At 46.4% G+C, this 15,483-nt stretch overlaps 1 protein-coding gene and 1 long non-coding RNA gene across 4 annotated transcripts in view; both read right to left on the reverse strand.

The window, feature by feature from the left end:
* Window positions 1-15,483, reverse strand: part of LOC115092579 (interleukin-22 receptor subunit alpha-2-like) — a 36,645-nt gene that overhangs the window by 15,407 nt on the left and 5,755 nt on the right. For all 3 annotated transcript variants that reach the window (XM_029603571.1, XM_029603570.1, XM_029603572.1), the window contains exon 3: window positions 9,100-9,229. In XM_029603571.1, coding sequence (XP_029459431.1) covers window positions 9,100-9,229 — 130 coding nt within the window. The remainder of the gene's footprint in view (window positions 1-9,099; window positions 9,230-15,483) is intronic.
* Window positions 10,788-14,589, reverse strand: LOC115092580. The gene is made up of 2 exons (XR_003857028.1): window positions 14,468-14,589; window positions 10,788-13,069 (listed from the first exon to the last, which is right to left on the reverse strand). It is a non-coding gene; the product is annotated as an uncharacterized LOC115092580 (long non-coding RNA).

The raw sequence follows: 15,483 nt of genomic DNA on the forward strand, positions 1-15,483 counted from the left end.
GTACATTTAAAAAGAGAAAAAAAAAATCCCTAACAGCACTGTGTAAAAAAAACCCAACCCAAAACAAAACCCCAAGCTTTTCAATCATAATTATCTTTTGAAAACAACTTGGGATAGATCCTCCAGGCTGGTATTTAGAAGTGAACAGCAAGAACGTTAAACGCTATACCCAACACAAAGAGAGATATAATTCAACAGTGTTTATGGCATCAGCTGAAGGTTTGAAATACAAACTGATGTTTTTTAAAATCCTTTGCAGTGCTCACTCTTTCACTGGCCCAAGGAACAGGAATGGAGAAATTACTTACCTGATAATTTCGTTTTCCTTAGTGTAGCAGATGGACTCAGGACCAATGGGTATAGTGTACTCCTGATAGCAGTTGGAGATGGATCAGATTTCAATCTGACGTCAGCCCCTAGTACATATACCCCTGCAGGAAGTGCAGCTCTTCAGTATTCTCCTCGAAAAGCATTGTGGATATATGTGTGACTGACTAATTTGATCAACTTGAATAACTTCATAACTTGGTTAAACATTAAAACTTGATTAACTTGAACTGGTTGATTGTCTATAGCTGGAGACCGCCAGTGTACTCAACTGGAAAGCGTTGACACCCGGTAGGGTGGGTGCCCTAAGTGAATGAAAAGCATGGCTTACCCTTGAATCATTTGAAGGACCATGCGTGACGGCAGCCAAGGGTGGGATGCTGAGTCCATCTGTCTACACTAAGGAAAACGAAATTATCAGGTAAGTAATTTCTCCATTTCCTAGCGTGTAGCAGATGGACTCAGGACCAACGGGATGTATAAAAGCTACTCCCGAACTGGGTGGGAGGCTGCCCGTGACCCACTTAGTACTGCCCTTGCAAATGCCGTGTCCTCCCTAGCCTGAACATCCAGGCGGTAGAATCTGGAGAAGGTGTGTATGGAGGACCACGTCGCCGCCCTGCAAATCTCGGCGGGTGACAGCATTCTGGTTTCTGCCCAGGATACTGCCTAGGCTCTAGTAGAATGGGCTTTGACCTGTAAAGGCGGTGGCTTGCCTGCTTCTACTTAGGCTGCCTTGATGACTTCCTTGATCCAGCGGGCTATGGTTGCCTGCGAGGCCGCTTCCCCTTGTCTCTTCCCGCTGTGGAGGACGAAAAGGTGGTCTGTTTTTCGTACGGGTTCTGACATTTCCAGGTATCTGGATAGGAGTCTGCCGATATTGAGATGGCGTAGACTACGAGCTTCTTCTGAATTCTTTGACTCATCTGGCAAAGGTAGCGAGATGTTTTGGTTAAGATGGAAGTGTGACACCACGTTGGGAAGGAACGAAGGGACCGTGCGTAGCTGGATGGTTCCCGGGGTGAGCCTGAGGAACGGCTCCCGGCAGGACAGTGCTTGTAGTTCTGAAATGCGGCGGGCTGAACAAACTGCCAGCAGGAATGCTGTCTTTAAAGTTAACAGGCAGAGGGACAGACCTCGGAGGGGTCCGAAGGAGGTTCCTGCTAGAACATCCAGGACCAGGTTGAGATTCCAAAGAGGTACCGGCCACTTTAGAGGTGGGCGGATGTGTTTGACACCTTTCAGGAAGCGTGACACGTCTGGGTGAGAGGTTATGCTGCCACCCTCGCTCTTGGAGCCGTAGCATGACAATGTGGCCACCTGTATCTTGATGGAGTTGAGGGACAGCCCCTTCTGTAGCCCGTTCTGCAGGAATTCCAGGACCTCGGGAACTTTAATTGAGCGTGGTATGATGTCATGGTCTTCGCACCAGGCTTCGAATACTCTCCAAATCCTTACGTACGTTAAAGATGTGGAGAACTTGCGAGCTCGGAGTAGGGTGTCGATTAAAGCCCCCGAGTATCCGCTCTCTCTCAGGCGAGCCCTCTCAATGGCCCGGCTGTAAGAGAGAATTGAGCTGGATCCTCGTGGAGGATCGGTCCTTGTTGAAGCAGGTCTCTGTGTGGCGGCAGTGGCAGGGGGTTCCTTGCCAGAAGTCTTCTCATGTCTGCGTACCACGGTCTTCTGGACCAGTCCGGGGCCTCCAGAAGTACTAGTCCCCTGTGTAGCTGTATCTTGTGAATGATTGCGCCCAATAGAGGCCACGGTGGGAAGGCGTATAATAGGGTCCCCTGTGGCCAGGTCTGTACCAGGGCATTGATCCCCTGGGACTGAGGTTCCCGCCTGCGGCTGAAGTACCTGGGTACTTGGGCGTTGGACCGGTTTGCCAGAAGGTCCAGGTCTGGTGTCCCCCACCAGTTCACTATCATTTGGAATGCTGCGGACGACAGCTTCCATTCTCCTGGGTCTAGACTTTCTCTGCTGAGGTAGTCCGCTGTGATGTTGTCTTTCCCGGCGATGTGGATGGCTGAGATCTCCTGGAGGTTTACTTCCGCCCATGCCATTAGGGGGTCTATTTCCAGAGACACCTGCTGGCTTCTGGTTCCCCCCTGCTGGTTGATGTAGGCCACTGTTGTGGCGATGTCTGACATTACTCTGACCACTTTGTCTCGGAGTCTGTGCTCGAATCGTAGGCAGGCTAGTCTGACCGCCCTCACTTCTAGGCGGTTGATGTTCCATCCCAACTCTTCTGCGTTCCACTGCCCTTGGGCGGTTAACTCCTCGCAGTGTGCTCCCCATCCTCGTAGGCTGGCGTCTGTGGTGAGCAGGGTCCAGGTTGGGGAAGCTAGTCTTGTTCCCCGGCTCAGGTGGCTGACCTGTTGCCACCACCGTAGCTGGGCCCGGACTCTTCCCGGGAGTGATAGACGTACAGCGTAGTTCTGAGACAATGGATTCCATCGTGATAGAAGTGAATGCTGCAGGGGTCTCATGTGAGCTCACGCCCATGGCACTACTTCCAGTGTGGATGCCATCAGACCGAGGACTTGCAGGTAATCCCATGCTGTGGGACGAGGTTCGCTCAGCAGGATTTGTAACCAGTTCCACAGTTTTGATCTCCTTGTGGGAGTCAGGCTGACTTTGTCTTCTTTGGTGTCGAAACGGACTCCTAGGTATTCTAGAGACTGTGAGGGCTGCAGACAACTTTTGTTTGTGTTAACCACCCATCCTAGGCTCTCCAGTAAAGTTTTTACTCTGTTCGTTGCTTGGCGGCTTTCTTCTGGGGATTTCGCCCTGATCAGCCAATCGTCTAGGTAAGGGTGTACGAGGATTCCTTCCTTCCTCAGTGTTGCCGCCATCACCATTATGATCTTGGTGAACGTCCGGGGTACTGTGGCTAACCCGAAGGGTAGTGCCCGGAACTGGTAGTGACTGTCCAGGATTTTGAAGCATAGATAGCGCTGGTGTTCCTGATGAATTAGAATGTGTAGGTAGGCCTCCGATCTATCCAGGGGTGTGAGAAACTCTTCCGGTTGTATCACCCTTATGACGAAGCGTAGGGTTTCTATGTGGAAGCGGGGAATCCTCAGGTGGCGGTTGACCGACTTGAGGTCCAGTATGGGCCTGAACGTCCCCTCTTTCTTGGGGACAATAAAATAAATGGAATAATGCCCACTATTTATCTCTTTTGGAGGCACTGGGGTTATGGCCTCGAGGGCCAGTAGTCTGGTCAGTGTAGTTTCCACTGCCGCCCTCTTGAAGAGGTCGTGGCAGGGGGACTCCATGAACTTGTCCGGAGGGGTTCGCAGGAAATCCAGGTAGTACCCTTCTCAGATGATGGTTAGGACCCACTTGTCCGAAGTTATCTCGACCCATCTGTGGTAGAATAGGACTAGTCTGCTCCCTATGGCTTCTTATTTATTTATTTTGAATTCTTATATACCGACATTCCTGTATAATATACAAATCATACCGGTTTACAATACAACAGAACAGTCGCGGATAAGGCGTTACATTGAAACATTGCGTCTAAGAGGATATAAATACGAAATAAGAAAACATATAACAAATTTGAATGGAACGAGAGGGAGACCCTATGAACATTAGAACCTTAAAACATTAAAGCATTAATAAAATTAATAGAAATCCTTAGCATAATCCTTAAACTTTAATATTAACACATAAGCATAATAATTTAAGTGGCATTGGCTTAATGACATGACTGCAAATAGTGCGGTTGGGGAAACTAACTGAACAATGGAAGCCAAGGAGGAGCTTAAGCCTAAATTTGGTGTAAAGTGGATAGTGGGGCAGTGTAACTACATCTGAATAATCGACCTGTCCAAGGGAATAATTCTTCACTTGGACAGGTCGGCTGAATCTCATTGTGGGGTACGGCTGGGGCCTGGACCCGAGCTGGTTCCCCTCTTGTTGTGCTTGTTCCAAAAGGACTGGATTCTGCCCGTAGGGCGGGGCGCTTGATAGTTGCTTCTGTATGGATTGAAGCACTGTGAACTTCTGCCCCTGGAGGATCGGGGGAAGGGTCACTGATTTCTCTTATTCATGTCTTCCGGTAGGCGCGGCAATGGGGACTCGCCCCATTTGTTGGCCAGTTTCTCTAGTTTGCTGCCAAACAGGAGGGATCCTTTGAAGGGCATCCTTGTGAGACGTGTTTTGGAAGATGTGTTGGCCGACCAGCTTCGGAGCCAGAGTTGTCTCCTGGCAGCCACCGCCGATGACACTCCTCTGGCCGCTGTGCGCACCAGATTGGAAGCAGCGTCTGCAAGGAATGATACTGCTGGTTCCATGGCCTCCCCAGGGGTGCTGCTCCTGGTCTGAGATAGGCAGGCACGTGTCACTATGGTGCAGCAGGCCGCTATTTGTAGGGACATAGCAGCGACGTCAAAGGACTGTTTAAGGATGGATTCCAGGCGCCGGTCATGAGCATCTTTGAGCGCTGCTCCTCCCCTCCACTGGGATAATAGTGCACTTTGAGACCGCGCAGACCATGGCATCCACTTTTGGGCATATCAGAAGGTCTTTGGCCACCGGGTCCAGGGGGTACATGGCTGCCATAACTCATCCCTCCTTGAATGTGGACACTGGAGCACTCCATTCCAGGTCAATTAGCTGCTGGACAGTTTGTAACAGAGGGAAATGGCGGGAGGTCTGGCGGAGGCCCTCTAGCAGGAGATTCGGCTTAGGTTTCCCCGAGGCACTTGCGCCCGGGATAGCGAGCTCCTTCAGGCTGTGGGTGACCAGGTTAGGGAGCTCGTCCTTGGTGAAGAAGCGTCTCATGGTTCGATGAGGCTCTGTCCCCAGGGGGTGTTCCCCCTCTTCTAGGGGCTCTGCTTCCTCTTCAGAGTTGTCCGTGTCCCCATAGGTGGGGCATAGAGGTCTTCTGGCGGAAGCTGTGGCTGATCAGCCAAAGGTTCTGATTGCATGTAAACAAGAGATAACGCCCCTTAGCTTGGACCCAGTGTCTGAGTCTCTGGGGGCCCCCGTCTGCGGGGGTGTACCACTGGAATTTGCTAGGTCCGGAGTACCCACTGAGGAGCTAGTGCTCGGCTCTGGTTGGGACTGGATCTCCCAGGGTCTCCTCGCACTGAGCGCACAGGGCGTTGGCCTCCTCACTTTGTGCGGCTCTGATGGCATGCTGGGCAGAGGCCTTGAGCCTTGATCTCCATTTCCGGTGGTGCCATGGTTATCGGCACGTAAACCCTTATGCGCTCTGGCGCGTCTAAGATGTGCCTGTGGGTTGCGCGCGCAGTTGTGCGCCCAAGTCACGGATATGCGCTCAGCCCGGTAGGCGCGCAACACGCGTATGTCTTATGCGCACGGCCCTTGTGCACGTAACTTTATGCGCACATGAATTCTGTGCGAATAACTTATGCGCATATGTAATTTGTGCGCCTAGTTAGCCTTGTGCGCCCGGTCGAGACAGCGAACGGAGCGACGGCGACCACGCAGGCAATATGGCGACCACCTCAGAGGGTCTCCACGTGGGAAGACCCTTGGAACTAACCGGGGCCTGGCCCTGCTAGGGCGGATCAACCCGGCGGCACTGGTCCCGGCTGGCGACCTGTGCGACTCCTTGAACCTCGAAGACCGGAGTCTATGCTGAAGATTTCTACCTTACCTTGTCCTCGGCGCTTCCCGGTTTCATTCCAGGCGGTCTCCAGCTGCGGGGGGGAGAGGGCAAATACCTTCATTGCCGCGCTCGAGGGTGCACCCGCTGCCTCTCAGCCGTGCCCAGGATCGGGGGGGCTAGGTCCTCGCCGCGAATCGGCCGCCAGACCGAGGCACCACGGAAATCACCTCGGGAATTCTCAATTGGGGGAGGGACCTGAGGATATCACCGCAGGAGAGCGGGGCTCGTCTTCAGAGGTAGGTTTTCTTCCGAATTTGGGTTTTCTCCGTTGAATTTGTTCAAACGCTGTGAGAGCATGCAGATAGCTCCTAACTGCTATGGAGACGGAAAATACTGAAGAGCTGCACTTCCTGCAGAGGGTATATGTGCTAGGGCCTGACTTCAGATTGAAATCTGATCCATCTCCAACTGCTATCAGGAGTACACTATACCCATTGGTCCTGAGTCCATCTGCTACACGCTAGGAAATGCACTTTTTTTTTTTTTCTTTTTTTTTTTAGCAATTCCTTGATGGCTCCACCAAGTCACTCTCCAAAATATTAACAGCTATGCTCCCTTTATTATGAAAATATCAAACTGCTGCAAAATAAAATCCTTTATTACACCATTATCACTGCTTCCAATGCCTTCCTGCAAGTTCTTCAGATCCAAAGTTCTGTTTTACTGTGAACCGGTGTGATCTGTATACTTTACAGGAATGTCGGTATATAAGAATTCTAAATAAATAAATAAATAAATAAATAAAATGGCTGTGGTTTGCGATAAACTATTTTATTTTATAATGATTTGAAAGGGGTGCCTGGCCCATTTTGGTATGTTGATACTTTAGTGGTCATTGCTAAAAGGAGCCAATACAGCCAACTATACCCAGCTTATGAGATTCTATGAATATTTTCACATTCTGAAGTGCCTAATGAGGTTATATGGACATTTATGTTATTAGGGCTATGGCCCCTTTCCAAAAACGTTTCCATCTAGTTCACTCTTCAGCTGATTATGCTATCAAACCTGACAAGTGATACGGCTCCTGAAAAGAGGCTTGGGAGGCCGGTCTTGCAACTGAACTTATGTCCCAATGCAATTTGTGATCCCGCTCAATTGCAACTGAAATCAACACCACCGGCACCACAATGCATTAGAAGGAAGTATTTTTTCGCTCATATTCCATAGTTTGATTGTGCACTGTTGTCAGAGGATGTGGTCAAGGCAATTAACCTAGTGGGGTTCAAAAGAGGACTGGACAACTTCCTGAAGGAAAAGTCCATAAACAGTTATTAGCCAGGAAGACTTGGGGAAAGCCAGTGCTTATCCCTGGGAGTGAAGCAGATAGACTATTAGGGATCTGCCAAGAACCTGTGACCCAAATTAGCCACGGTCAGTCAGAGAAAAGATGCTGGGTTCAAAGGACCTTGGTCTGACCCAGTATGGCATTTCTTATTTTCTTATGGAGGAGGGAGTCAAAAAGTCAGGACTGTAAAATCTCCCTCTATGAGCTGGGTGACTTGGCAGCTGTGTAGGGAGTATTCCTCCTTTACGTAGCCCAGAATTATACTGGCAGAGTCTGAGAGAACCTAAACATTGCTTTCTAATGATACTGACTGGCTGACTCTCTGCAGCTGACAGCTCCTGAAAGGTCCTCCAAGGTTCACAGCACACAGGGTGAGGGGAAATGGTACAGCTTGAGCTGTGGCCTAGGGGAAAGATGTAAAGGAAAAAGGGGATGAAAATCCTGGGGACTGCCTAATGACAGGCCTATGGTGTCTTGACTCGATGTCCCTCACTACCATAAGAACATGTATGGTGCTGAGATTGGTCCTTATTGACTATGACAGCTTTAAACTAAGCTAAAGGAAAGCCTTGGAGAAAAAAATTAAAACACTGAAAAATAACTATTTGGATCAATTTAGCACTGCCTATCCCAATGGGATCACCATGTGCTTTGTGTCAGGGCACTGCCCTTGGCCCACTCCAACCACCTGCAAGACTGATGAAAACAGCCTGGCCAGGCACTTCAGAAAACAGCTTAACAGCGGGCTGTGAGCATTCTGGCCTTGTCTAGTCCAGATCCTGTCCTAGAAATCTCCTCTCTCTCTGGAGAGACTCTGCCTTCTCTAAGTAAACCTTAATTAGCCTCACCTGTATTTCCCAATTACTATCCGACTGATACAGTATGGCGCGCTCACAGTATGGCTGCAATTGGCTGTGTGTTTGACGCGCGTCTATTACTCTTTATACAAGCTGCACATTTTATGCTCAGAAATTAAAACCTACCCAAGGGCAGGCATTACTTTCTGAGCAACCCGGTAAAGTGTACAGAAAAGCAGAAAATACTGCTTTTCTGTACACCCTCCGACTTAATATCCTAGCGATATTAAATTGGAGGAACCAAACCTTAAAAAAAAAAGAAAAAGAAAAAAAAAATGTGTCCACTGATCAGCAGTTAGCAAAACGGGCACTCAATTTTACCGGTGTCCATTTTCCTAACCCGTGGCTATGAGTGGGTTCAAAAACCGACGTTGGTAAAATAGAGCATCGGTTGATGGACCTAGCACCTCCTTATTAGCATCCGGCCTCATTTAAATACAGAATTGTGCGCCCAGGAGAAGTGCCTGGGCATGCGTCGGGAGAGCAGGCGCTCAACATGGAGCGCCCGCTCTCCCGCATTTTTTACTGTATCAGCCTGTCTCTTCTTCTGTGATCAGTTCCTTCCTCCTGATAGTCACCTCACCACAATGACATAACACTTCAGAAGCACACACAGGACACCACTGGCACCTGATTGTTTATATAAAACCTTCCAAGGCAGAGACAGGAAAAGAAATGTTTCTGTTACTGTTGGGTAAAAGAAGCCATCTTCTCAAGGTGATGCAGATCAGTAAGAAGAGTAGAGACTAGAACTATGAGATAGAGATGCAAAGCAACTTGCTCAAGGCTGCAAAAGGAGTCAGTGATAAAAGGGATTTAAACTCGCATTCCAGGAGTTCTGACACAATTCAATACCTTAACCACTGGATCACCCTAAAATCAGAAAGATAGCATCTTTCAAGATAGCAAAAGAAGAAAGAAGAGAGCCAATAAACCAGAAAGTTATTCTTCTGAGGACCGTAGGTACAAATTTCACATACTTGTAATTGACATACTGCACTCTGTAATACGCTGGGATGGTGGTCTCATTTCCAGCTTCCCAGGTGAGAATGTGGCGGAAATTCTCAGATATTAGCTTGCTGTGGTAATTTAGCGCTATTGCTGTTGATACTTGAAAAGAAATAAGATTCATAAACACAATGCCTGTGACAGGACATAACACAAAATCACGGCCATGTTTTAATGATCAGGCAAAATGAGATCAAGATTAACAAATAAATGTCATTACCTAAAGATACAAAACCAGTACATAAAACCCAACAAGATGGAAACAAATCAAAATGAAAAAATGTCACCTGCTAAATCACTTTATATGTCACAGCAGCACTGTAATTTATTAAAATTGTTAGACCATCATACAGTGGATGCTAAGGCAAATTCACAATGATTATTGGCATTTGTCCACCATGTAATCATGATTCTTATGCTTCTCGTGACTTAATTATGTGCCAAAAAAGTGAATATTTGTGAAAAAATATTTTTTCAAAAATGTATCTTCAAAATATGTTCCACTTGAAAGATACATGCCCACCATTCAAAGTTCCTCAACAGGGATGCATTGGTGTGGAGGAGTAGCCTAGTGATTAGAGCAGCAAGCTTTGAAGCAGGGAGACCAGGGTTCAAATCCCACTGCTACTCTTTGTGACCCTGGGCAAGTTACTTTACCCTCTGTTGCCTCAGGTACAAACAGATTGAAGTGCTGAAAAGTGGAATATAAAATAAATATTAGTATATTGCTCCCCTTCAGAGGAAGTGCTGTGCCTCTTTAGACTGAGCACACATTTTGAGCAGTGGTTCACCCTTCCATTCATGTGATTGGTTGGGGCCCCCAAGCTAGGTTAATATATACACTGTATATACACATACCCACCAGGCAGTCACAAGGCCAACCAGTGGCTGGAAGCCCTCAGTTTGTATCGCTTCAAGTTGCTGAAAGAAGTTGGTTCACATGGGCACAAAGAGGCAGACACCTCATACCCAGGCAGACAAAGCTAAAAGGACACCGAGACAAACGGATGCATAAAGAGACCACATACCCAGACAGACACAGAGACACTCCACAGAGAGACAGAAACCCAACAACTTGATAGGCAGAGGCAAATGTACTACACCAAGACAGACCACATCATACACCGAGAGAGACCACTCCCACAGGTCAAAGCACACTAGACACACACATCACAATGCTAAGGGCTAGAACAGTTTTCAAAACATTTAGGTGTGTGGGAAATATGCGCTTGCCAGCAAGCCATTTCATCAGGGTTAAACACTAACTTCCCTTCTCCCTGACATTTGCCTGAATAAAAGCATCACTTGTGCTTAAGTCTCTGCCTGGGAAAGGATACCTGTTGGCCCTGAATTCCTGGGGGAGGGGCTGGGTGTTCCCTAGTCAGAGGCAGGACAAAGTCAGGAGGTATAGATTTCAGCAGCCAATGATATGATCCGTGCACACCCCCTGAGCCAAAGCCAATGGTGTAATGACTCGTCTGTTGCTATGGGAAAGTAGCCAATCATGTAATGACACATCATCTGCCTTTGTATGAATGTACAATAAAAGGAAGAGCCTCGTGAGGGCTAAGCCCTCTTGCCTTCTCCCTCTTCCTGCCTGCCATGAAAGCTGTCTGATGCCTCTTCATTACTCCTACAAGGTGCCAGCCAAACGTTTTTAGGAGCTGAGAAACTCCATGCCACTAACATTTTTCTTTGTTGTTTTTTTTTTTACTTTTTTCACTAGTTTTCCAATTTTTTTCTATTTTTTCTTAATTTGCTCATCTTTTTTATTTCCTCATGTTTAGATTTGCTTATTTAACTTTTTGCCTTTATTCTTCTGTCCCCCATCTCCTCCCTCTCCCCTCCACTTCCTTATTCCCGCTCTAGCCTCTCTACCCATTCCCTTTGCCTGCAGCACCACTTCTTTTTCTCCAGTGAGAAACAGTTGTGATTTCTCGCTCTGGGTAGGGCACTGGCGGCAGCAGCAGGAACTTTTCCTGAGATGAGGCCCGAGGATGATATCTCTTCCTGGGGCTGTGGAACACCACAGTGGCTCCTCCCAGGTCCAGTTCTGCCACAGATTAAGCAGCTCCCGCCTAAGCCCACCACAGCAGAAGGAGCTCCTCTCCCCGGCCCACCAAAAGAGACCTGTCTAAGCCACGGCATGCTTATAATGTCACTACGTTCTGGCAGCTTCTTCCTCCTGAGCTTGCAGTGCCCACCATGGGACTGAGGCGTCACAGCGTAGCCATTTTTTCTTCCTTGACTGGGCAGCCAGGGGGCCCCCCCCTTCAGGATTGTTCAAGCCCCCCGAGTTTTCTCACCCCTGCTCCATACAAGGAACAGAAGGTTACGTGGTAAATCCTTCATATTTATTAAAGAAAGAGCCAATCATTTCAAGACATGCAGCTATTTACAATTGGTGTAACCATTTTTTCCCCAACACTATTGAATGAACCAATTATCGGCATTGTCACACTTTAGAAATGGAAGAAGAAGGATCCAACTGAAGAAAATAGGAAAAGGTATAAGTATTGACAAGTTAGATGTAAAGCACTGACAAAGCAGACAAAAAGAATTTGAAAAGAAGCTGGCTGTAAAGAGAAAAACTCATAATAAAACTATTATAACCAAAGCAGGAAGCCTGTGAAGGAGTTGGTTGGACTGTTAGATGATCAAGTGGTTAAAGGGCACTTAGTGAAGACAAAAACTAGGAGATATTTCCATGAAATTAGATTGCCATGAACTATCCAATTATTGTCCAGTATCCACTTTACCTCTGCTGGCAAAGCTGTTGGAGACAGTAATATTTAGACAGTTGCAGGATTACTTAACAGATAATAACTTTTTAGATTAGCTCTCAATTAGGCTTTTGCCCACTTCATAGCACGAAGACTTTATTCCTGGATATTATTTTTTACTATATTCGTCACGGCTTTGATTCAGGCACTAAATATCTGTTGGTTCGCTTAGATGTATCTTCGGCCTTTAATCTTGTTGGAGCGGCTGAAGAGCTGCTGTCTATGCCTGGCTCTCCTTTTCTGCAGGATCGCTTTTACGGAGTTGTGATGGGGGGATGCCAGGCTGAAGTTATACCCACTTCTTACTGGGGCACCCCAAGGTTCTTCATTATTGCCGATCTTGTTTAACATCTACCTAGCTCCACTTTGCTCGCTTCTTTCCAAGCTGGAGGTCTCATTTAAAATGTTATGCTGATGAGATACAGTTTTATTTTCCCATTTCACTTTCAACTGAGGCAGCACAGGTAAGGTTATCAGAGTGCCTGGACCAGATTAAGAATTGGCTTTATCAGAACAAGCTGCTGTTAAATATTAAAAAGACGGGGATTGTGGTTTTATTGCAGTCTGGGGTTATTTATGTCACCCCAAGCATTCAGTTCGAAGGTACTCACTCCAATAATAATTAAAAATCAGACTAGGAACTTAGTACCGGATCTAGATATACTCCTATCTCTTCGACCATATTTTAATGTTTTAGCACAGACTTGCTACTGTAAAATGCGCCTGTTACACAATTTGAAGTCTTACCTTAGCCACTCAGATTTTTGGTTAGTGACTCAGTCATTAATTGAATTACTGTAATGTGTTTAAGTCTTCCAAACTCATACTTGAAAACCATTCAGTTGATACAAAGCTCTGCAGCTCGTTTAGTGTCTTGGTCAAAATCAAGGGAACATAACACCAGTCCTAGCTTTTCTGCATTGACTTCCAGTTATGTGGTGAATAAAGTTCAAGGCATTAGTATTAATCTTTAAAGCTCAGTGGAACTTGGTTCCTCCTTGCATTTCTTCAACAGTACAGTGTTATCATCCAGGACGTTTATTGCGATTGTCTTCCCAAGGTTTTTTGGAAATTCCTTCAATAAGAGACATTAGATTAATGGATTCTCATAACGGGATGTTTAAAATTGCAGGGGTTACCCTCTGGAATAATCTTCAAGCTGAAATCAGAGCAGAAAAGGATTTATCCCATTTCAGAAAGATTCTCAAAGCCAATTTTTTTGTATTAGCTTTCTCTTTTTAGTTGTTTAGGAAGAACTGAATGATAGTAGATATTACTCTTGGGGTAGGGAAAGAGGGGGAATTTAATATTTTAACAATTTTTTTTCCTCTGGGCTTATAGGTTACAGAAATTTTAGTATGAGATTAAAATTTGCATTAGCTTACTTTTAGTTTTGTTTTTATGATATGTCTAAGATTTTGAACATATTATTATGATCCACCAAGAGTTGTGGATTGGTGGAATATAAATGATTGTAATTAAATAAAATAGTAAAGCAGCACATTTAAAACATCAGAGAACATTCTTTTTCACTCAATGCACAATTGAGCTCTGGAATTCATTGCTGGAGGATGTGGTAAAGGTAGTTAAAGTAGCTGGGTTTAAAAAAGGTTTGGACAAGTTCCTAGAGAAGAAGAACTCCATAAACTGTTATTAGCCAAGTAGACATGGGGAAACCACTACTTAGCCCTGGGAGTTAGCAGCAAGGGATCTGTCCTCTGTTTGGGATCCTGCCAGGTATTTTGACCTGGATTGGCCACTGTTGGAAACAGGATGCTGGGCTTGATAGACCCTCGGGTTTGACCCAGTATGGCATTCTTATGCGCTTAGCTCACACAGTATAGCATCATCTATTGGATGACACTAGCACATACTCTCTATGCATAAGGTGTTTTCAGATGACTAACTTCTTTATTGAGAGACCCTAACATTAGAAAACAGTGCCTGAATATGAATATATCAAATCAGGACATGTTGGCATGTTTGCCAACAAAGCACTGAAGGTGGTTTTTGGATTCACCCAGTATCAGGATGTTTCACAAGTATAACATAAATTGTAAGTCCAAGTATGTGGTTTATTTCATACAATACACGTTCCTTTATCTATGTTGGTCGCATAAAGAAATCTGTATGTGTTAGACCTACTGAACACAAGAGTTTGCTCAATACTGATAAAAGTCCAGGCTCTTAATGTTGGACACTGCAAATTGTTTTGACATATTTTTGACCAACTTAAATGGACTGCGATTGAACATATACCAGTATCATGGCGAGGTGGTGATCAGGATGCACTGCTCAATCAAAGGGCACAGTATTGAATATTCACCCTGCAATGCATTTAGCCCTTCAGGTTTAATGAAGAGATAGAATAGCACAGCATGTGGTAAATGCTATTGATTGGTCCATGCAGCAGTGTGTTAAAATGATTATACCATTCGTAAAGTGTGACCGCGTCGATAGCGGGTTCATTCAATAGTTTGGAAAAAATGGTTACCAATTGCAGATAGCGATGTCTTGGAATTATTGGCCCTTTCTTTAATAAATACGGATGATTTACCGTTAAACCTTCTGTTCCTTGTGTACAGCATGTCAGTCTGAAGAGACATGGTGTTCCCCTGAAGAAGATCAATATTACCAGAAACTCAGTCCTGTGCCGGGACTTTGCGTGGTGGTCGTATATCTTTCAAGTGGAACTTACTTTGAAGATAAGTAATATAATCTTCACTAAAAAAAAAAAAAAAAAGGTCTCAAAAATATATTTTTCACAAATATGCACTTTTGGCACATAATTAATAGGGATGTGAATCGTTTTTTGACGATTTAAAATATCGTCGGATATATTTTAAATCGTCAAAAAATCGTTAGGGCCACGATACAATACCAATTCCCCCGATTTATCGTTAAAAAATCGTAAATCGGGGGAAGGGGGAGGGCAGGAAAACCGGCACACTAAAACCCCCTAAAACCCACCCCCGACCCTTTAAATTAAATCCCCCACCCTCCCGAACCCCCCCCAAATGCTTTAAATTACCTGGGGATCCGGCGGTGGTCCAGAACGGCGGCGGTCCGGAACGGCCCCCTCAATAGAATCGTGTTGTCTTCAGCCGGCGCCATTTTTCAAAATGGCCGCCGCAAATGGCGGCGGCCATAGACAAAAACGATTCGACGGAGGAGGTCGTTCCGGACCCCCGCTGGACTTTTGGCAAGTCTTGTGGGGGTCAGGAGGCCCCCCCAAGCTGGCCAAAAGTTTCCTGGGAGTCCAGCGGGGTTCCGGGAGCGATTTCTTGCCGCAAATCGTTTTCTTACGGAAAATGGCGCCGGCAGGAGATCGAGTGCAGGAGGTCGTTCAGCGGCGGTCCGGAACCCCCGCTGAACGACCTCCTGCAGTCGATCTCCTGCCGGCGCCATTTTCCGTAAGAAAACGATTTGCGGCAAGAAATCGCTCCCGGAACCCCGCTGGACTCCCAGGAAACTTTTGGCCAGCTTGGGGGGGCCTCCTGACCCCCACAAGACTTGCCAAAAGTCCAGCGGGGGTCCGGAACGACCTCCTCCGTCGAATCGTTTTTGTCTATG

Source organism: Rhinatrema bivittatum, chromosome 5 (assembly GCF_901001135.1).
Source record: "Rhinatrema bivittatum chromosome 5, aRhiBiv1.1, whole genome shotgun sequence".
Taxonomy (NCBI): domain Eukaryota; kingdom Metazoa; phylum Chordata; class Amphibia; order Gymnophiona; family Rhinatrematidae; genus Rhinatrema; species Rhinatrema bivittatum.